Here is a 22,521-nt window from a genome sequence, read left to right on the forward strand (position 1 = left end):
AGAGGGCAGCGTTGATGTTCACATTCCAGTGATTCTTTTAATTCAGCAGTGCCTTTAGGGCCCTGCAGGACAGGAGGAGGGGAGCAGGCTGAAGCACGTGGATTAGTGGTCACCAGCTGGTAGGGGCTGACAGGGCCGAGGAAACAGGATCCTGCAGACCTCGGTGGGGTTTCAGCCTTTCATGTAGGAGCGTGGCCTCAGATGACGGGGTCTCTCAGTCCGAACAAGTGGCTGAAGCCCCGGGAAGGAAGGCGGTGTCCTGGGCCCACCCTGACGGCCCTGCCCTGCAGGTTCACGGCTGAGGCCCAGCGGAGCCGGCGGCCCTTCACATACCTGCCATTTGGGGCGGGTCCCCGGAGCTGCCTGGGGGTGCGGCTGGGGCTCCTAGAGGTCAAGCTGACGCTGCTCCACGTCCTGCGCAAGTTCCAGTTCGAAGCCTGTCCCGAGACTCAGGTAAGCCCACTGCTCTAGGTGCCGGGCACGCCCACCCCACTTCCCTGCAGCCCCCCGTGCAGGACGGGGCAGGTCTAGACCACACAGTTTCCTGGGTGTCTGAACTCTGACAACGTCTGACAGGCCGCCAGCCCCAGCACTAAGGCCCGGTGAATCTTCTTCCTTCTAAAGGGCTCATGGTAGCCACCGAACAGTCCTTTCACATGCAGCTCATGAGGACACCCTGCTTCTTGAGTAATTCTGTAGCTTTTCGTCCGAGCCCCGGTCCACCATTGACCTGCCTCTAAGCTGGACGGAAGGAAAGCTCTCCCTGAATGGCCACAAGAAGCCCTCTCGCCAAGCCACTCAGAAGGAGGGGCTGCCAGTTACTGGCTGGGCACCAGGGTGGGCGATGGGGGAAAAGAGGAAGGCCTGAGGCTTTGCTCACCACTTTACAGGCACGTGCCCTTGGGCAAGTCGCCTGGCCTCTCTGAACCTCCCTTTCTTCATTTGCAAAGTGCCCTGCTCCCACCTCCTACAAAGGCTTGTTAGAAGGATGACTGTGGGACTCCTCCCCTGCAGTGTTGTATTAACACAGGACAGGGGGAGCCCCAGTCCAACTCCCACTCCGAGACAAGGCTCTGCTGCTTCTCCAGGTCCTGCTGGGGAGGTTGCTTTGCTCACTCCCAGCCCTACTCTCCCTCAGCTGAATTCCCACAACCCTGCTTCACGCCCTGTTCAGAGGGAAGTTCTCCTGTAGATAACGTTACCTGTAACAAATGTTTTAACTTCCTCTATTTTAGATACCACTGCAGCTAGAATCCAAATCTGCCCTCGGTCCCAAAAATGGCGTCTACGTCAAGATCATCTCCCGCTGACACAGTCAGGTGTAACATCACCACCCCTAACTCAAAGATGACCCAACCCTCATGTGGAAATTCGGATTTTTGGAAAAACAAAACAGCAATTGAAAGGGTGCCTGGTATGTGAGTGAAAAAGAGGCCATTGATGTGACATTTCCTAAATGCTTAATAAACGTTTGTTTGTTGCACTTAGTTTTGACTTTGCCAATTGTGGTTGAACCAGTCCACCGCTCTCAATAAAGTATTGCTGATAAATAAGTGAAAACGTAGTTTCAACAAAACAACTGAGAACTTGGGGATTTGGAAGAAGTTCTGGCTTCAGGATGGAATGAATCTATAGGACAGGGCACACAGGGACGGTTGGGCAAGTGGTCCTGGTGTCCCCAGCTCGGGGGGCTTTTCAGCCCCTGGTGCGTTGTGGTGTTTGACTTAGAGACTGACGTTCATCAGAAGCTCAACTTCAAAAGTGGTTCAAACACTTTATTGTGCTTTGATTTTCCTAGGTAGGGTATTACCAACTTTATACATTTCAGTGCACAGAGTAGTGATCGATGAGATGCGCTTTTTCTTGGAAAGAGCATTGTATCTTTTCTTAATTTTGAACAAAGAATCAAAATAGAAAGGTGACTTTTAGTAAAGGTAATTATTGTGTTGCTGAGAAGTTCAAAATTCAACAAAGAACCTGCAAACTGAATCCCAGATCTGCTGCCAGCAGCTGTGGGGTCGTGGTTGCTGGTCTTTCTGCCTCTGTGCCTCAGTTTCCTCACCTGTAAAACAAGGAGGCTGATCAAGGTCCAGCCCCTTCCTCTTTTAACTACTGAGTAGCACTAAGGAGCTGAATGTTGTACAAATAAATAACAGAGCAGGAATCTGTGAGCATGGATGCGTTGCCCAGAGGCTGACCCACCTTTAGAAAGTGGAGGCTGTTTCAGGAGAGCTGGCGGAACCGGTGTCCCCATATCCAGTGCTGTGAATGCTGCTTCTGCTGTTTGTCCTCCCTGCCCCCAGCCCAGAGCACTCCATGTTTGCTTCCATGGAGAGCCCCCGTCTCTCTCTGGCCTCCTGGAAAGTAAGAAGGCACCCTTGTTCCCCAGCAGTGCCCCAGCCCTAGGAGCTGCCCATCCTCTGACAGGTCCCACCAGCCCATCAGAGCCCTCTCCACACCCTTGGTGTCACCACCTGCTCATCTTCGTGGCCCAGCTGCTCGAGATGCTCAGCCCTAGGCTCAGACTCACAGGAGGCAACCACGCATTCCCACTCCTGACTGCCCCATTCATCATCCCTAACCCCCGCCTCTCCCCTATGGCCATCACAGAACCTCACCCTGCAAAGGGCCCAGCTGAGCACCTGGCTCCCTGCTCAGAGAGCAGATCTGCTCTCCTGCACCCCAAGCCTATCACCTATCAGCTCCACTGGCTTCCCTCACCTTCTCCATCCAGGTGGTCACCATCTTCAGACACAGAGCTGAAGCTTCCTGATGTACCAGAGCCGCTGGACCCCAGTCCTTGCCCCATCCTAACCTACAATCTCTAGCTCTGCTGAAGTCCCACCATTCACGCCCAACGCCAAATAACATGGGGCAGGAAATGGCACTGACTGGGCCTCCAAGAAACCCTTGAGCTGTATCCCAACGGGGTCAAGGCTATTTCTTTTCAATCACACACACACACACACACACACACACACACACTCTGGATCCCACTACCTCTTTGCATGAAAATTCTGAGGTCATCTTGACGTCTTCCTGTCACTATGCCCACCCCCTGCCTCCTGTGCCCATAGGAACAGCTACGCTCCACTCCCACCCATGACCTAGCCACATGGACCCCATTCCTTTCTCAAATTTCCAGCCCAGGGAATTGCTCTTCCCAATGTGATTTCTCAAAGGTCAGCAAGTCCAGAGGCCTCTACAGTCTTCACAGCTCACTTGACTTTTCTGGAGCATCTGGTCACCTCCCATCCCGAGTTCCTCTTGCCATTCTCCCCGCCCACATTCCCCAGTGGATCATTCCTGCTGCTTCTCACTACTCAGCTCCGAGCAGCTAGATGGTTAAAAAGCAAGGGCTCAGCTCATTTACAGTTAAGACTTGGCAGGCAAGCACCTGACAGTGGTTCTCTGACACCCCTCTGCCCCCCGCCTACATGTAGGTGTAGGTCTAACAACTTAAAGCAATGAATGAAACTTTAGGGTGTGGGGGAAATATCTGGGGGGCTCTGAAAACCATGCATACACAGAGCATGCATACAACTGAATGAAGAGCCCCACTGGGGGTAAAGTAGCATTGCTGATGCTTCATTTTTCTGGTCACTGAACTCAGTTCCCCAGCTTGACGAGCTAGGCTCTGCAAGATTCCAGATCACCCCCTCCCGCTGTTCCAAAGATGAAAAAACTAAACAGCTTTGGATCTAAGAACTACAGGACAAACCTGAAGCAGAGGCAGCTCATGGAGGGTGGACACCCGGGATCAAGAGGCTGGGAGGCAGACACAAAGGGTGCAGGGGAGGAGAGAACACTGGTGCTGAGGGCTGAACCCAGGGGCCAACAGGGTCAGGCACCCAGCAGGGGACAGAGCAGCCTCGTAAGGGGGAGCTACCCTGCCAGCCCCTTTACCCTCGAGGCCAGAGGCAGCCAATGCCACACAGAGACCCCCACCGACCACTGTGTGTGGAGGACACACAGAACACATCCACCCCCTCCGTGTCCACAACACACTCTGCTCAATAGTGGATCTGAGTTTTGCAGGGCTTGAAATCTGAGTTAAAGGAAAGAAAAAAATACAAATATATAACTTTTGCCAATTTAATCGATGTGTATGATCACTTAGCCATACAGCAGGGGTCCCTCTGAGGACCGGGCAAGGGGCCCCAGCAACTAGCGGGCTTCACCATAAATCCACACACAGCCTCCTCGAGGCCAGTAATGGGAGCTCTGTTGTATCTCGACACCCAGGAAAATGCCTGTACCCAGCAGGTGCTCTGTAAACAGACCTTGAAGAATTCCAAGGACACCCACGTCAGATAAATACTCTTTTATTCCCATACTCTGTTGTGACATTTGCAGCACAGGTATTAAGATCTCATGGGACATAAAGCCCTAAGTCAGGGGGTGTTCAGTACAGATGAAGGGACAGGCATTCAAGGGCTTAGCCCGGGTGTGCAGGGGGAAGGGAGCCACTCATCCATGTCACCTGCTGGGGGAATGTGCTTCCTGAGTGAGGCTGACCCCTGCCAGGACTGAGGGAAACCGACAGGGACTCAGTGACACCACACAGTAGCCACTTGTTCTAACGACATGACATATGGGCAACTCCAAGGCCAGAAGCCCAGGAGAAGTGGGAGAGCTGCCTAGGCTGGAGAAACAGCAACAGACATGACGGCTGTGCCCCCCCAGGCCCACAACACAGGACTTCCTGCACCAGTGGCTGCTGTGTCATCCTGACAAAACTAAAACAAGACCCTGAAAAGCCGAATCACTGAAGAGACAAAGTCTCGAAATCTAAAACCAATCCATCAAACAGCATCTGGAAACTCGGTGGCTGATGCCACTCTGCAGCAAAGTCAACAGAGAGTAAAAAATAAAATTTTAACACCCCAGTAAAAAGCAATAATGGGTTCGCCTACAATCACTACCAGTGAACCCACCAGCGAGCCCAAAAGTGACTTAAAAGTGCAAACATTATCAACCGGAGATTAATAATGTAACTTCATCAAGAAGTCAATATTAAAGGAACAGTTCATTAAAAGTTTTTTCCTTAAAAAAACCAAAAAAATTAAAAGAACAAAACCCCCAACTCTCCCAAATGGTCATTTCAAGTAAGATAAGCCTGACAGGCATAAAACAGCGGGGTGCTCACTGCCGGCCGCCGAAGAAAGACGCGAAGGAGAGGAGGCTGGAGGCCGAGGCCACGGGCTTGGTGGAGGCAGTGTACTGGATGACGTACTCCGGGTAGACCTGGTGCTTCTCAAAGACCACGAAGATAGAGGGGTCGGACATGCTGTTCACGCAGCTGTCGTACAAGATGTTGCCCTGGCCCTCCTTGGCCGGGGGGCGGACAAAGGAGGGGTTGCCTCGGACGAACTCGCCCACCAGCACCCGGGCCAGGAACATGGTGTGGGAAGTCGTGTTGGATTTGCTGTAGTGGTGGGAATACGCGGCGTCCCGGGCAAAGTAGCTTCCTGCAAGGACACACGGACTCAGCTGGGTACCAAGGGACCACCCGCAGCCCCAAGAGGCGGCACTGGCACCCTGCAAACTGGGCAAGGCCAGTGGTCTCTGCCCCCACCTCCCATTTTTCCAGCCTTTCCCTCGTAGAGGGCATCAGAGAGGACACAAACTCAGAGAGAAAACTCCTTTCAAGTTAGGATCAGTCACTCAGCTCCTCAAGGTATTTGGCCATCTCTCTAGTAAACCCCCCCAAAGCACAGCCCCCAAACCTCAGTCTCCTCAGCTGTAAAAAGGGGGCTGTCATGCCCAGCCTCACAGGCTAGTGTGAAGAGTGGCTGAGACCCCACACACAGGACACTCAGCAGACACTGGCCGCCCACTGTATAGATTTATGAACCTTGTCAAATGGGAACCTGAGTTGGAAGCTGCTACGTATACATTCATATTTATAGCCTACCACTGGCTCTCGCCCACCTTGACCCCATAGCCGCCAGTATGTGGGACTGACACTAACTGATGGATGTGGCATAGGGACCGCTGGTTACAAGTCACATCATTACCAGCGTCTTTCAATTTAGTAGCCATGTCGTGGTCATAGAAGAGAAGGTCCTTGTTCTCAGGAGGTGTTCAAGGGGAGAGGGGGATGATAGGTGCCACCTCCTTCCACACGGTTCCAAAAAATAGAGAAGGGGTGATAAGCCAATGTGAAAGTGTTACAGCGGATGAGCCAGGTAAAATTTACATGCGAGTTCTTATTTTTGCACCTTTCATGTCAGCTTGAAATTATTTCAAATAAAATTTAAAAATAACTATGAGACAGAGAAACAGGTAACTCCCATTACTGCGAGAATGACCTATTTATACAAGCATATCCCAGCAGTCAGGTTTCTTTTCTCAGGAAACAGCACAGGCAGAGTCGAGGACCTGCCTCAGGGCTGGGAAGGCAGCCCCTTTCCTCTCTGCACTCCCACAGGGACGCAGGCTCTCAGGGAAGCAAACCCCCAGCCTAAGCAGTGCCGTCTCTGCTCCAGCCTTGGTGGGGCTCCTGGCTGCGTCTGGGGGCGTGAGAGTGAGGTACCGCCCACAGTCCGCCGGGAGGCCAGTCCCCATCCAGCCTCAAGTGCTGGTTCGGCTCACATCGGCTCCCCTCATGCCCTCCAACAATTGGCTTCCCAACAGTTCCCAGGCCCTGGACAGCAAAGCAGGGAGGGTCATGCCAGTGGAGGCTGCTCGCCCTTACCCTTGCCGTAGGAAGTACCGTGCAGACCGCTGACCCGCCAGTCAAAGTTCTGCTGGCAGATGGCATCAACGTAACTGGTGCTGGTGCCATGGAAGAGCTGCCTCTCATCCACCGCCTTCCCTCCGTTTCTCTTCTGCATCTGCCCCTTTTGCCTAGAATCATGGACGTGAGTATGTGCTGGAGGCAGGGGGCGCTTGCCACCCACCATGGGCCACCCAACCCGAGAAAACACATTTTATCACAAGTGTCATGAGAACAGGAGACTCGAGTCCCCGAAACTGCAGCCACCGTCCAGGGACCAGGAAAGGTAGAGAGCAGGACCTGGGCAAAAGCTGAGGGAATCCTTCCCTCCACGGCTGCAGGCCCCCAGTGACTCCCTGAGCTCCCCAAGCAGACAGACCAGCCCCTGGAAGGCAAGTGTGCTTCTTCTCACTCTCATGCTTCCGCAGGGGCTGAGCCGGGGGGGGCTGGAGGATGCTGGCTGGTGGGGGGCCACCTCCCCCCTCCCCTAAGTTACCTTGATTTCATCACCAGGCCCAGAGTACAGATGACACTGCTCCAACCTCTCGTGGGGAAAGGTCAGCAGGACCTCAGGCCCACCATGGTGACCTGCTGTGGACCGCCCTGCCCCCGCCACATGGACAAGTGTCCAAGAACACGCCAGTCCTCACGCACAAAAATGAGGCCCCTGCTCTCTGGCTGCCGAGACAGTAGCTTTATGTTCCCCAGGGTGTGGCTGGCTTATACTGACCCATCCCCTGTTGATCTTCAGGGAGGCACAACATACAAGTGCAAGAGCTGGCTCTGTCACTAGGGGAGCCTCAGCCCCCATCTCTCTAAAGGAACAGCCAGCACTAAGTTGCATAGGAGATGAGGTGCACAGAAGGACCCAGCTCCTGATGGCAGCTGCTATCTCTGACTGTCCCAGCAGCCCGGGGCACGTTTGGTAACTGACTGTCTAGGGGGATCGTCACCAGCCCACCAAGAGTGAGCCCCAACGCACCACTGGTAGACTTCCCAGAGGGCCACGTTCTGGACCCGCTCAATCCTCTGAACGCAGCAGAAAGACATTGTTCGGGTAAAGAGGCCCCAGACCTTCTTAAACTCTTCCGAGGAAGAATGGAGGGTGATCCTCTGTAAGGGACGAATATTTTTGCTCTGTTATTGTCAAAATGCAGAATATGCATCAATCTCTTCCCAAGGCTGCTCCTAAAATACTCGAACTGCACAAATGCCCAGACAGCATTTACCACGCTCCCCTTTACCCCATGGGGCGGTCACCCAGGCTCAGGGTGTATGCAGTTATGGTCACCTCCTTTTTCTCCACTGTGAATCCAGCCTGAAGGACATCCTGGGTGTCCCCAGCACACCCCTGCTCTTCTTCTGACCCCACACAGGGCCAATCAGAGTTTACAAGACCCCACCGCTGGGTGTGGAACACACACATTTGGCAGAGAAGGGACAAGCCCTGTCTGGCAGCAATGCTGTGTGAGCCCCAGAGACGGTGAGCACTGAGGGAGAGGCCAAGCTGCTGACAGCACACAGCAGCTCAGGAGCTCACAAGGCTCACAGACCGATGGGCACCCCTCCCTCCCAGCTAAGCCCGCCTCTCCCTCGGCATCTGGCTCTGGGAAAAAGCCCTTCTGATGAGCTGGCTGGGGGAGGGTGCACTGCACAGTGACAACCCACAAATCCCTGCACCTGTAGCCTGGACTCCAACCAGCTTCCCTGTTCCCAGCTCCACGAGGCTTGGTCCGATGACAGCCCATTTGGGGATCTCTGGGGTGCCCCTCTACACCTTCCTTTCCCCTACCCTGAATGCAGCCTTCTAATAACCACCTCACCTCCCAAAGATCCTAAATGATCAGGGCTCTGCGTGAACATCCACGGGTCTCTGCAATCCAAATTCTGACTTTGGACTCCCCACTCCCATCTCACTGGAGGCCACCCAACCCCTCTCCCTCAAGCCCTGCCCCTCTCAGACCAGAGACCCTCAGGGACGCCTGCCCTTAACATGGCCTGCAGTTTGGCCCCCTGACCAAGGGTGCTCCACAGCACCACCCTGATCCCTCTCTCTTGCTTGCTGCCCCGTCTACGCATGCCCTCCCCCAGAGACACTGCGGGTCCTGACTTGGGATCCTTCACCACCCAGTTTCCAGCAAGTTGTTATTTCTCCCCGCCCTCAACCAGCATAAGCGTCAGCCCAGTGGACCCAGTGACGCCTTCCTTGATCCCTGAAATACAGCTGCCTCGTCCTCTGATGCCCAGCCTGCCTCAAGTCCTGCCTAGGCTGCTGGTGTCCGAGTGTGCTTTGTGCAGCTCCACACACAAAGTGAGTCCTCCTAGGGCAGAAGTTGGTATACTGGAAAAGCCAGTATGCACAGTGCTTGCCAGGAAGGCAGTGGCAGAGGCCAGGCCAATCAATCCATGTACACAGGGCGTCAGACGCCGGCTTAAGTTCTCTAACCTAGTTAGTATGATCCCCGCCGGCCGGCAGGCCCCAAAGGAGCTGCTGAATCGCCCGTGCCTTCTCTTGTCTTCCAGTAAGTACTGAGCACCTACCAACCACTACCCTCTGCTAGATGTCCCTCATCACAGTCAAATCCTCTGCTGGCTTCTTTCCCTTTTCGTGCTTAGTAAAATAAAATGCTTGCAAAGCCGCTCTAAAGCTTCTAATTTATGCCCTTTCTAGAAAATTTCCAGTTCATCATCCTCCCTCCACAACATATCCTCTCCCCTCAGGCCAAACCATCTCCTGCAGTCGTCTAGCCTTAAAATGCCCATGATCTGAAAGAAACCAAAACCCTGACACACCTCTTCAGTGGTGGAGGACACAGCCCAGTCCGCTCACACTCTCCCGTGTCTGAGGACACCCCCCTCCCCAGCTGGAGGCAGCAAGAGTCCCATACCTTAAAGCCAGTGTCCAGCAGGGCTGAGCGGTCCCAATGGTCAGGAATGTTCTTTGGGCCTTGAAAATTGACGCCGCTACAAAAAATGGAAAGAAAAGCACTCAGTTTGTTCTTAGACATAAGTGGATCTCTTGGTGGTGCCTCCACCAGCCGAGGCCACCAGTCTTGAGTCTCAGCACATCATCTTGTGAGAGCAGGGAGGAGGTGGGGAAGCACATATACCACCCTCCACCCATGAGAGCACTTCCATCCTTGCCTATGTGCCCAAAACCAAAACCATCAGGCACGAGGGATCCATTTCTCACCTGCACCCCAACGCCTCCCTGACTGAAGCAGCAACATAAACCCTCATCCACGATTCCGAAACTCAAAGAGCCTTGACACTTTTATTAAAAACAGCCTCAATGATGTATAGGTAGCACATATGTTTTAAAAACAAAATTGGTGTTGAAAGTCATCTGGCAGTAGCAATTTGATGAACTGCTAAGAGGCTACTTGTGGTCTATTTATATTTTCTTCTTAAAGTGACTGCATTTTTTTTTTAATTGAGGCGTAGTTGATCCACAGTGTTAGTTTCAGGTATACAGCAAAGCGACTCAGTTATACATACACATACATACATGTTTTCTTCAGATTATTTTCCATTATATGTCATTACAAGAAACTGAATATAGTTTCCTGTGCTATAGAGTAGGTCCTTGTTGTGACTATGCATATTTTTACTGCAGAAATATTAGCATGTTTAATTACAGGGTGCCACGTAATATAAGCAGCTCACAATCTTTCGAAAAATAAAATAATAAAAGCTGAGTTCTAAAACACCTGTGGCCCAAAGGGTTTAGAAACAAGGGCTGTGAAACTAACTCCAAATTACTCCTGCTCAGTTTCAGAATGCTGTGTTCTTCCTACAATAGATCTACCTTCTGTTTCTGCTGGCATGAGACATGTACCTTCATCCTAAGCCTCAAAGAACTCCCACAAATAACTTTCCTAGGAAAATGGCACAGTTTAAAAATAACTAAACAAGTTCTCACAAACAAGAATCAGCCAGAAACAGACCCAGAAAGACTGAGGATGCTGAAATTACCAGGCAGATTGTAAAACAACAACTATTCTTCCTATGTTTAAAGAAATTAAAGATAAACTTTAAAAACATGAGTGAGGAACAGAAAACTATAAAAAGACCTGAGGAGCTGAAAAACCACCAAACAAAACTTGCAGAAATGAAAAATACAATCCTTAAAGTAGAAATTCAGAGGACAGGCTTGTTAGCAGACTAGATGATCTGAAGTGTGGGTGAGCGAGCTGAAAGGTACTGGCAATGACGTTATCCAGAGTGCGGCGCAGAGCAGGAAGGAGGTGACCAAGGTGGGGAAGAGGTGGAGATGTACAGAACAGAGTGGGAAGGCTGGAGTCTGGTCAGAGCCCAACTGAAGCTCCAAAAAGAGGGTAGCGAGAACAGGGTGGGTCCATCTTCAAAGAATAAACGAGACACACCAGCCACAGGTTTAAGAAGCACGAAGGATCTCAAACAGGACAAACAGAAGCACATACCCAGACACACCACCATGAGAGTGCATAATACAAGACGAGCAGGAAATCTTAAAAGCATCCAGAGATGGGGGAGAAGTGATTCTGGAAAAGAAGCATCCGTTAGACCAACAGCTGATTTCTCAAAAGCAGCAATGGAAACCAAAGGACAGTGGAGTGGTATCTGCAATGTTTTAAGAGAAATAACTACAAGCACTAAGTCTACACCTAGTGAAAATATCTTTAAGATTGAGGGCAAAATAAAGACATATTCAGGCAAGAAAAAGCACAGACTTTTTTTCCACCAGATGGTCATCTAAGGAAATCTGGAAAGCCAAAGGAAATGGTAAAAAGGGGAGTAAATTTAATGCAACAAACATAGTATAAAAAAGCAGCATCTCGTGAAGTTAAAAAATAGCAAGCCCAGAGAAAGGTAAGTGAAATAAAGTATATGAAGGCTCTTATATTAGGTGATAGGAGGGCAACGATACTGACTTACACCTAAGTGTATTACATGTTGTAATTTCTAGAGTGGCCTTAAAAAAAAAAAAAGTAATACAGTGTGTAACTTCCAAACCAGTAGAGGGGGGAAATAATTAAATGACAAAATATATCAAAAAGGTAAGAAAAAAATAAGACACAATCTTATGAAAAAGAGCTTCATGGAGGATGGAAGGACAGTAAGCAACTAAACCAGATACCTGATGTGCAAATGCTGTTTCAAACCTTACACTAAAATTCTGAATATGGAGATCTGTGACCCTACTAACTGTGTCAACATAGGATTTGTTTCTGGAAGCGACCCACCCTAAGAGTGTCAGTGGCCACGGACGCCCAAGCAGACTTGCTTGCTGGAGTTACGAACGCCAGCTACTGTCACACAGGTTAGAGGGAAGCACCATGCACTTTGCTGGGCAACAGAGAGGGGAGATCCTGAATCACTCATACCTTAGTCTGAATTTAACCAAAATAACCACTCTTATTTCTGATATGTGGTGTCTGCTGTGGCCCCCGGAAAAGTAAGTAGAGTGACAACAAAAGAAGTCCAGTCTCAGAAAGCAGACGGATTTTTCTAAACCATGCCTCAGGCAGGCTCTGGATAGGGAAAGAATCAAAAATGATGTCCAGGAGTACGATTACTCACATTTAACCAAAACTCTAAATCCACAAGCAATCCATAGAAGAGACTGATACATTTAACTAAATAAACAAGAAATAATTCTGCATGGCAAGATACTTCATAGACAAAGTCAAAACACAAACGACAAAGAAAAAAATTGCAATTTATTTAACAAACCGAGGGCTTATCTCCCCAATAGTTAAGAATCTTAATATGTAAGAAAACTACCAAAAGGTTAATAGAAGAACAGGTGAAAAGACCAACAGTCCACAGAAAAATAAAGGAAACTGGCCCTTCATGTTAGGAAAAAATATTAAACCTCACTCATGAGAATAGCAAAAATCCAAGAGCTCGATGACTCGCTATGTTGGCAAGGCTAAGGGAAACAGGCACCCCACACATTATGGGGTGAGTGCATAGCAGTTCAGCCTCATTAAGAGGAACGTGCACTTACTTAGTAGGACTCTAACCTGATGACTCACCCCCACAAATATGAAATAGCACATACACTAGACATCCTTTATGGTGTTATAATAGCAAAAGATTGAAAAAAATGCAAAAAAAAATCCCTTGAAAGGGGACAGATTAAATAAACTATGGTACATACACATGACAGAGAACCATGAAGACAGAAACAGAATTCAGAAGACTTCAATGAACTGAAAGGGAGTAATTATCTATTTTTTTCCAATTTGTATATACTGTGAAATGATCACCATGCTAAATCTAGTGATGATCTATTTTTAAGTGAACAACAAAAGGTACAGAAAAGAATATACTGAAGGTTATATTTTATGCAAGAAGAGGAAAAAAAGAAAATACTTTTTTATGTATACGCATTTGCTCATTTTTGGAAAAAGAAACATAGCGAAGGTAAACCAGAAATTGATGAAAATGGTTACCCATCATGGAATCACTGTGAAGGTAACAGTGAGGAGGATACTGACTACCGACTATACCTTTTCATATAGTTTTGATTTTTAAGTCATGTTTTATACATGGTCAAAAATGAATTTTAATAGGGAGAAAGGGAGGCACACTGGCTACAAGGGTACAGGGAGGGGAACTCCAGGAGGTTACTTTGTTAGACTCACAGGCGCTCTCTTTTCTTGGACTGATAACACCTTTTCCCTCTAGCTCCTTTAAATGACCTTGCCATGCCCCCACAAACACAACCACTGAAGTCTATCTGTGAATCTTAAAAGGACCAACAGAAACACTCTCGGTTCTCCATGAAACAGAAATGAGCCAAATGTCTCCAGCTAATGGAAGGGGCAGCCCACTAACAGCACGCCGGTTACAGTCCCAGCTTGGGCTGTGCCACACCCAAACTAACGGGCACTGTGGTACCTCTCATCCACCATCCAGGCCACCCTCCCCAAGTAAGTGGCCGTGTGGTTTGGAGAGAACTGACCCCTCCCCTCCAGCTCCAATCCAGCACACTTGCCTCAAGCTTAAAATTACTGCCCCAGAGGGGTCTGATCAGTGAAAAGTTCACACATTTGCCCCCATTAGCTACAGGAGGGCCTCCCTGCTCCTAAATGCTTACAAGGCCAGGAATTACCCTAGTGGCTTCTGGTAGTTTGTGACATAAAGGACCCCACTCTGGGGATGAAGCTGTCCCATGAGCACCTGCAGCACCTGTGTTTGGTGTTTTGGGTATTCCACGATATTCAAGTACTAAAATAGTGGGGCTTTATTTGTATAACTTTTGGTGTATTCCATTATTTCACCATTTACAAAAATTCAGGTCTGTGACTCAATTATTCACTTGAAAAGATAAGCTGTCGAACTGGCTTCAAGTTTAGACTGGCTTGTAGATCACAACAAGCAACCCTATAGTTACATATCATAAAGTCTCTACCCACAAGGATAATTCTCTCTGGTTCAAGACCTTTCCAACTAGTGGAGTATGCATGACAGCAGTCAAATGGCTACAGCTGACCCTGCAGCTGAAATTGTCACTCATACGTGACACAACCAGAGGACAGAGGGGAACCTAAAATACTTTGTTAGAAACAAAAACCACAGTTTGCTACCACTGGAAAAAATCTTACTCTAAAAACAAATATACAAAAAAAAAAAAAATAGAATAACCCAAAGAGCTGTTCAAGAAGATCTCCTCCAAGTTATAAAACAAAAGATACAATCACTTGAAGATGGAAACAAAGAAAAATATTAGGAGTTAATTTATTACTTTTGCCTCATCATTCTCTAAATTAGTCTAAACTCAGAAAGAACTTTTTAGCTTCCGGAAAAATTTGCACAAGAATACCTTCATGTCTCAATAACACCACTTGCCAACTTAAAGATAAAATATCTAATGAAGTGATTTTTTTGGTATCTTTTTCCTCTATGTTGTGTTTGGCTTATCATTTAATGCTTTACTGATTGCATCTGCATCATCATTAGAATGATTAACATTTACCTTTTTATAAATTTATGTTACATTTTATAGCTTTATAATACATGCTAATACTTTTCTATTTGAAATGTGGTAGTAGACACTGACTTTCCCATTTCATGAATCCTCAAGCCTTTTACAGATCACTCATATAAATAGCAGCACTTTGGTAGTAAGTGAAGGAAAGCACAAGTACACACAGAGGGGGACAGGGCACAGGAAACAGAAGCAGAGAGTACCAGGGCATCAGTTTGCAAACCAACTCACCCTCTTAATGCTGTAGCCAATCTGAGAAGGTTTCCTGTTCCTGCAGCAGAGCACACGCCAACGGACATACACACTATGTAACAAGTTCCCCAAAGCTACCTACCACGTTTGCTTTATCTTCACATCCTGGGGAGACACATATTTGGGTCTCCGGCAAACTTTTCGGACTGTGCCATAGACCAGGTTTTTCTGAATGAAGGCTGAAAAACGAACAAAAATACCCACAGACACGTATAGGACGGCAATGTTTTATAAACACAAATTAAATGGGTTGGAAAGCTAATCCAAATGTCAGAACCCACAATCAGTCTGTTAAAATAAGGCAGCTTTACACATTTCAAATATTCATAAAGAAAACAGGTATCTGTAGGAGACTGGGTTTAATGAATGGATGAATGATTAGTAATTGACATATCAATTATACATGAGTGCTTTTAAACTGCTCCTTCCAATCTTGTTTAAATTATTATTTTGCTTAGCAGTTTTTCCCAGCTTGGATATAAAAAACTTCAGCCCAGCCTGAGATCGAATTACCACATCTTGAACCAGTGGGATTTATAGCTAATATAATACTTTTACTTTTATAAGACTTTTTAAAATTTGACTAAACTTACCCTGTAGCAGTATTTCTCAACCTTTTAAAACCTGTTCTATCTTTAATAAATGAAATTCTTGCCCCACGTCCACCTGAGAGATTCTCAGATTCATTCTGAGGGTGGGGGGTTGACAAATCACAATACTTGCATGTTAGATTACATGTCCCAGCTCACCAGGAAAACTCTGTCAAGCATCACTTTCTGCACTTACAGTATAAACAATTTTCTTTCACTTGAAAAATACTTTAGTATTAATTTGTAGATGTCTGAACTTACCTTACTGTATTTGAGCATACACCCTGTGATCACCTAGGTGTACCTCACACTACAGCCCAGGTAGTCATCAAAAATGGGCACACCTGAGGAGAGGTCCCCCACATTCTACTGGGAGCCCAAAACCCAGACACAGCTACCATAACCCCTTCAGTTACCCATCACTCAATCTCCCATCAATACCCTGCTAATTAGCTTACTTAAACAAGGTTTTTCTTATTGGTCTGGGGATTAACACTGTGATGAATTTCAAATGAGCTTTTTAGTGGTGAAATTAAGTTATTCAACATATGTGGACTGGCGAAATATGTCTGAGACCCATTCCCATCCACCCCACGGATGGGATAAACATGAGGCCTCCCCCCTAATTTACCCTTACAGAGGATATACTAGGCTAAGTCCCTCAACAAGCCCTAGCCTTGGGGACTCCGCCCAACTGACACCAGCTAGCAGGTCTCGGAATTCTGCCTCTGGAATCTTGGCGTTTGTCTTGAGTGGCTGTTTTGTGACAGGAGTCCCTAAAAGGACAGAACCAAGTCTTCCCTGATGCTACAGAACAAGTCATTTGGCCTGCTGTGTGTGTTTCTAAGAACGTACTTGCTTCCCAACAAGTATTTAGTTGATAAATGTGAGTGGCAGATTGGCGTCTAAGATTTGCTTTCACTGTATCTAGCAGGGAAGTGATGAAGGGGGAAGTTAACCCGCTTCAGAACTTCTCCTGTGGCTACTGTTAACTACCAACAAACATCCAAAAGAACCAGTGCCCGCCCGAGTGAGCTGGAGCCAGGCTGCAGTCACCTGCTGCGTGTGCTCTTCCCCACCAGCTCCTTGGGGTTCTGCCCCCTGGCAGTGGCTGCCTAGGCTGAGAATGATAAAGGACGTATCTGACATTTCTGATTTATTTGTTTTGATATCGTCCAGATACTTTAAAGAAATATTTCTGTGGTCGGGAGCAGTCAGACGTGCGCTAGCTAGATAGAGCTGCCCTTCAGGCCAGTCCTGACTTATTGTTTCATGCATTTCTCACTGTCTCCTCTGGTGCACTTGTGTTTATCAGACTGTGGATTGCAAACCACCTCACTGGATGACTGGCGCTCCCAGCAGACACTGAAGACGGGTGAGCAGTCCTTGCTGTAGAGCAGAGGAAATTTTAGGCTCTCTGTACAGGCACATGGAGGGGGCAGCGATTCTACTCAGAGCAAAACCACAAGTGCTACAAAACCACAACCAAAACCAACTGGCTAAAAGCAGGACAGATAAAGTGAATTTAAGGTAACTCATCAAAGGCACTTGGCTGCCTTCCACATAGAAGAAGGTCCACAAAAAGAGAGTCAACATTAAACTGCTTAAAGGCAGGCCCACTTAATTTCCTTAAAAAGTGCTGAAAATTCAGAGGATTCAGAGTGTAAAATATGAATTTAAATGCAAAACTGAACTGAACAGGGATGAACTGATAAATCCATGTGGAAATGGCATGAGAGAAGCCACAAAAATCTGAAACTTAAAAAAAAAAAATTCCTCATAAATCAGCCACTGGAAGAACCTAACCAAAGGGTGTTTGGTCTGCTTCTGTCTGTCTGTCAAGGCAACTAGAATAAGCCATTTAAGGCCCAGATTCAGGACACCACGAGCAGAGCACATGAAAGTCTGCTTCCCAGCAATTTTTAATTGAAGTGTGTCTCCCACGTGTTGAGCTGGCCACCAGGCTATGGTGAGGCGCCTACAGAAAAGATGATAATGACTCTGCCACGCCAGGAACAGGGACTGAGGTTAACCCTCAGACACAGAGGGACTCATCCATGGCCTACGGGACAACCACCCCTGCTAATGCTGCTTGTCCCTACACCTGGGCTCCTGTCCCCACTTCACTCCCCTAGGCCGCCTTTCCTGCATCTCACTGGCCGGCCTCATCTGTTGACAGGTCTACCTCCCCTTCCAGACTCAGCACTTCAGGAGCAGGGACCACCCTGCCCCTCTCTTTCCTGGCCCTCACTGTGCATGGAGCTCCTCCAGGGTTAAAGTGGAAAAGGCAGAGCCCGCGGATGACCAGGCCCTGCTGGGTAGGGGCGGCAGGTAAGGAAGTACCTTTGAAGTCTAACTCGTATGTGTGCTTCCCGGCCTGGAACATCATAGTGGCTGCCTGGGCAGCAGCCCCCGGGGTACAGTACGCCAGGTAGGCCTTCTCCAAATCGCTGCTGCTGACGCTGGTCGTGGGGTGCTCCATGTCCTGTGGAGGGACAGCCAGACACTTGGTGATGGTGAGAAGAAGACAGATGCTGGGGGCCATCCATGTCACCCTGCAGACATGCCCTGGTGGATATTTGTGCCCTGGGGGAGGCAGAGCGGAGAGGACCAGGGGACTGGGCTGTGGCAGGAGAGGGAGGCACAGGGTAAGAGCTGACACGACTGCCTCCTAAAAGTTTCAGGGAAAACAGAGGACAGTAAACATGGGCCCTGCTACCCAGATAACCGCCATGGGAGCAGTGAAGGGGGGACGTGCAAATTACTTGTAATGGTGGGCATCACCCTTCGGTTGAAGGTGAAATGTCAACAGGGAGTTCGCAAATGCGGCTTCATTGAAGGCCTAAGCAGTGCTGCCTCTTCCGGCCTATGTTCCCACCACCCTTTCATCAGAGTTCAGTCCTCCCTGCTGTTGTCTTTTTGGAGAGCTCTGCTATTTTTTTCAGTTATCCATTTTGATCCCCTATCCTCTCTCCAATTATCTACAGGATATCAAAAATTTTGGAATGGACTCAGTTTGAATCCTGGCTCCTAAATCTGTTACTTCTGCAACCTTGGCAAGGGAATGAACCCCTCTGAGCCTCTATGATCTCCACTCTCTAAAAGGAATAATCACAGAGCTTAACTCATATCCATGTCGTTGTACAGTCACTGTCCTCAAAGAGCTGGAGAAATCAGTTAAAATAAGGCAAGGAGAGCACATAGCACAGTGCCTGGAACAAAAAGCAAAGGTGCCACAGAAATACAGGGCGGATCCCCGGACACACACGTCTGAAGTTCAGAGAGGAATCTGGTGGAGACAGAGGTACTGGCATCACTCAAGGTGGCCACCAATGTCAGAAGAAAGGGGGTATAGACTAGATCCTGGGAAACCCAAACCTTCACAAGGGGAAGTAGAAAAAAGATCATGAAGGAGATAGAGGAGGAGCAAGAAAGGAGACTGAGGCTCCCATGGGACACAATAAAAAAATTTTAAATAAAATAAACAAAAACTTAAAAAAAATAAAGTCAAGCAATCAAACAAAACAAAAACACAGAGATACAGAGAACAGAGTGGTGGTTAACCAAAGGGGAAAGGAGGTGGAGGGGGGATGAAATGGGTAAGTCATGACGGATAGAAACTAAGCCTTTGGTGGTGAGCATGCTGTGGTACAGACAGAAGTCAAAATATAATGTTGCACACATGAAACTTGCATGTTATAAAACCAATAAATGAATAATTGAAGAAAGAAAAGAAAGGAAGGAGGGAGTGGGCACACCTGGGTGGAGGCTGGGAACACCATGGGATTTGGCACCTGTGCCCTTGGCCAGCATCTCCAGCAGGACAAGGGTTGCGCCTGGCCAGGTCCCCACTCCTGCAGGCGTTCTGTGAACAGGGACCAGATGAACGAGCAATGGGAACAGAAGTTGGATTCTGGCAAGTGAAGGAATCAGTAGAGGTTTTCCATTTAAAGCAGAGATGGTTGGGTTGTTCCGGTACAAAAGCAGGGTGGGGGTAATGGCAGAGCTTTTAGATCAACACAAAAGACATCACAGGAAAGGGGGTAAGGCAAAAGGTCTGCCGATACTAGAAGCCTGTTAAGAATAATCCAGAAAGGATACAGATCGGGGCAATATATCCTGGAGCCCACCATCTCAGGGATGTCAGGTTCATTGTAGGAAAATTCAGTGGGCCAAGAAGAGTAACACATTCATACACAAGATTAGGTTATGGGTTAAACTGTGACCCCCTCAAACCTATGTTGAAGTCTTAACCCCCAGTACCTCAGAACATGACCTTATTCGGAAACAGGGTCATTGCAGGTGCAATGAGTTACCATGAGCTCATATAGTAGGGTGGGCCTTTCACCAATATGACCAGTATCCTTATAAGAGGACGGCCAAGTGAAGAATGCTGTGTGATGAGGAGGCAGAGACTGGAGGGATGCAAATGCAACCAAGGAATGCCAAAGGTCACCAGCGGACTACCAGAATCGAGGAAAAGACAATGGAAGGGGTCACTACAGGTTTCAGAGACAACATGGCCCTGCTGATGCATGGATTTCAGTTTCCAGCCTCCAGAGCTGTGAGACAACATACTAGTGCTGTTCTGAGCCACCTAGCTTGTGGCACTTTGTTATGGCCATCCATGCAATTAACACAGGGTGGAGGCAATTTGGACCTGAAATTCGGGTGTCCATCCTGAGCTCAGGCAGAGAAGAACCTAGCTTTTCTGATAATCAAGGGAAAACTGCCTTGAACTGACAATTAGCAGAAAACTAAGACAGAAATCCAAGTATGGGGTGACACCAGAAGTGTGTGGGAAAGGAAGGGATGGGCAGGTCACCCCATGAGGGGGCCCAGTCATTGGTACTAAATGAGACCACGCAGCCGGTAAGTCACCGAGTCCACACACGCACATCTGAATGCACCAGCATGTGGTATGTTGGTAATACCCACGTACAGGTCATTCCCAGACATTCTCACTGTTCTAAAGTCTCAGTGTTCTAAATGATGCACTCCGACTACACTGCAATAAAGGAATGGTAGCCTAGAAAAGAAAAAGGGAAAAATCTAAGTTGAGTTGTTGAAGAAGGGCCCCTGTCCCCAAAGCTGTGACATCATAGCTTTTGAAGTCACCTAGGAAAATGTTACTTTCACATGGGTTGTCCCCAGGGTCCTGTGTCATCCTGCTCGGCCCCTAAAAGGAGGGCAAATCACCAAACAAAATGTGAGCGGCATCACACCTGCTAGGGGCTTCTCGCCTGCTCCATGTTTCCCCATGACGACCCCAGGTAAGCTCCAACCATGGAGTGTGACAAGCTCATCCTCATCTCCCCCCTCAACGCCAGGCTTGGTCTCCCCCTGCCCCGCCCTCGGCTCCTGACAAACCGAGAGCGATGCTAGAGAGCCTCTCTGAACACATCAAGGAAAGACAGAAGGAATCCCAGGATGCTCTGAAGAGGGAGATGGGCAGGAAATAGGCAGATGAAGCAGTCAACATGGAAAGGTTACCACTGGAAGAAACAGAGATGAAGAATGAAGGCTCAAGTCACCTGCTGAGAGTGACCATGTCCAACTGACCAGCAGGCAGGGTACAACAATACTCTGTCCTTCAACTGGCCAGGGTCTGCGTCCTGAGGACCTGCTAGGTGCAAGCACTGTCCTCAGCATAGGGGTACACTGGTGACAAAAGAGAGACAAAGATCCTTGCCCTCATGAAGCTCACATTACAGAGTTCCCAGAGAGAAAGACATCCTAAGTGCAGTTAAGAACAAGAAACTGAAGCTTTAACAGAGCCTGTTACAACCCAGAAGAATACACATGTCTACTAGACCACATTCTGGAGAAGTTGCCACTATAGAAATGGAGACCTCCTTATTACTTGTACCTCTGCAAGTGACCAGGCGGCTCCCCTTAATCTGACTCATCCAAGAACATCTTCAAATAATTGACAGCAGCAGTTATTCAATCCAGATAACAAATTAATACCTGAATTAAGTCAATTTTCATACACCTACCTACCTACCTTCTGTAAAGCTGCAGAAAGCCAGCTCCAAAAAGCCTTAAACTTGATTCCACAGCTACACCAACATTGCTTCACACACAGGCACCTGCCCTGGATTATCTGTTCAACAGTTAGAGAAGCATCTTTCTACCCTATTTAACCAAACATGACCTCACTACAACTAAGGCCATTCAGTTTTCATGAACCAACAGATTGTTGTTTTTCAAAGATGGAACTTCAAACAAATACACTCCAAATTATCCAGTTTTGTTGTAATTCCCCCAAAGCAAGCAAGTCACAAGGGGATCTGGAGAACTTCGGCTCTGTCAGGGACTCCCCAGAGCAATCCTTGTGCCTGTGTTTGGAAAGGCTCCTCCATCACAGACCACAGAGGAGGAAACACTCACCCTCTTTCCATGACACTTACTTGTCTTCCATATTCCTGCCAAGAACCAAACTCATCGGTCCAGTACCAAACCCAGTCAGTGGTGAGGATAAAATGTGGAGGTTTGGTGACTGAGGAGGCTGTGGAAAGGCGGCGAGCCCGGGTGGCACCGAATGTCATGGAGTCAAAGTTCAGAAAACCAATGAGAAAGCTGCTGGCTGACTCAGTGCATGTGACCCTGCAAAAGAACACGAGATGTCAACTGAAAATTCCACCAGCCAAATGAACTCAGGCCCCTCAGCTTCCACCATGCTCTTCTAGACACTTGGCTGGAAGATGTGAACATGCGTGTGACCTGCACGCTAAAAAAAAATGTGGTGGGAGGAGGGGACACCTGCTTTTTAAGATTAGTTTTGCTGTGCAAAAATAATAAAATCATGATAGCATGGGAAATTCGTTATCATGACACTCATTTTACTACACAGAAAATGTTGGTTAAAATATTCTTTTTTAAAATGCATTGCTTGGTGGGGAGGACATAGCTCAGTGGTAGAGAGCATGCTTAGTATGCACGACGTCCGGGGTTCAATCCCCAGTACCTCCACTTAA

General features: G+C 48.1%; 2 protein-coding genes across 3 annotated transcripts in view; one reads left to right on the forward strand and one right to left on the reverse strand.

Moving 5' to 3' along the window:
• Positions 1–1,487, forward strand: part of TBXAS1 (thromboxane A synthase 1) — a 112,835-nt gene extending 111,348 nt beyond the window's left edge. Inside the window, exons 8-9 of the mRNA XM_032484365.1 lie at positions 291–453; positions 1,236–1,487. Coding sequence (XP_032340256.1) covers positions 291–453; positions 1,236–1,310 — 238 coding nt within the window. The 3' untranslated portion in view covers positions 1,311–1,487. The remainder of the gene's footprint in view (positions 1–290; positions 454–1,235) is intronic.
• Positions 1,488–4,309: 2,822 nt separating this feature from the next.
• Positions 4,310–22,521, reverse strand: part of PARP12 (poly(ADP-ribose) polymerase family member 12) — a 39,339-nt gene continuing 21,127 nt past the window's right edge. Inside the window, exons 6-12 of one of the 2 annotated variants that reach the window (XM_032483489.1) lie at positions 21,955–22,150; positions 17,885–18,026; positions 15,034–15,130; positions 9,610–9,685; positions 7,704–7,834; positions 6,701–6,852; positions 4,310–5,471 (exon numbers count right to left, since the gene is read on the reverse strand). In XM_032483489.1, coding sequence (XP_032339380.1) covers positions 5,146–5,471; positions 6,701–6,852; positions 7,704–7,834; positions 9,610–9,685; positions 15,034–15,130; positions 17,885–18,026; positions 21,955–22,150 — 1,120 coding nt within the window. In that variant the 3' untranslated portion in view covers positions 4,310–5,145. Of the gene's footprint in view, positions 5,472–6,700; positions 6,853–7,703; positions 7,835–9,609; positions 9,686–15,033; positions 15,131–17,884; positions 18,048–21,954; positions 22,151–22,521 lie in introns of both variants that reach the window. The other variant, XM_032483488.1, reaches the window with a different exon arrangement.

This window comes from Camelus ferus, chromosome 7 (assembly GCF_009834535.1).
Source record: "Camelus ferus isolate YT-003-E chromosome 7, BCGSAC_Cfer_1.0, whole genome shotgun sequence".
In the NCBI taxonomy this organism is placed as follows: Eukaryota; Metazoa; Chordata; class Mammalia; order Artiodactyla; family Camelidae; genus Camelus; species Camelus ferus.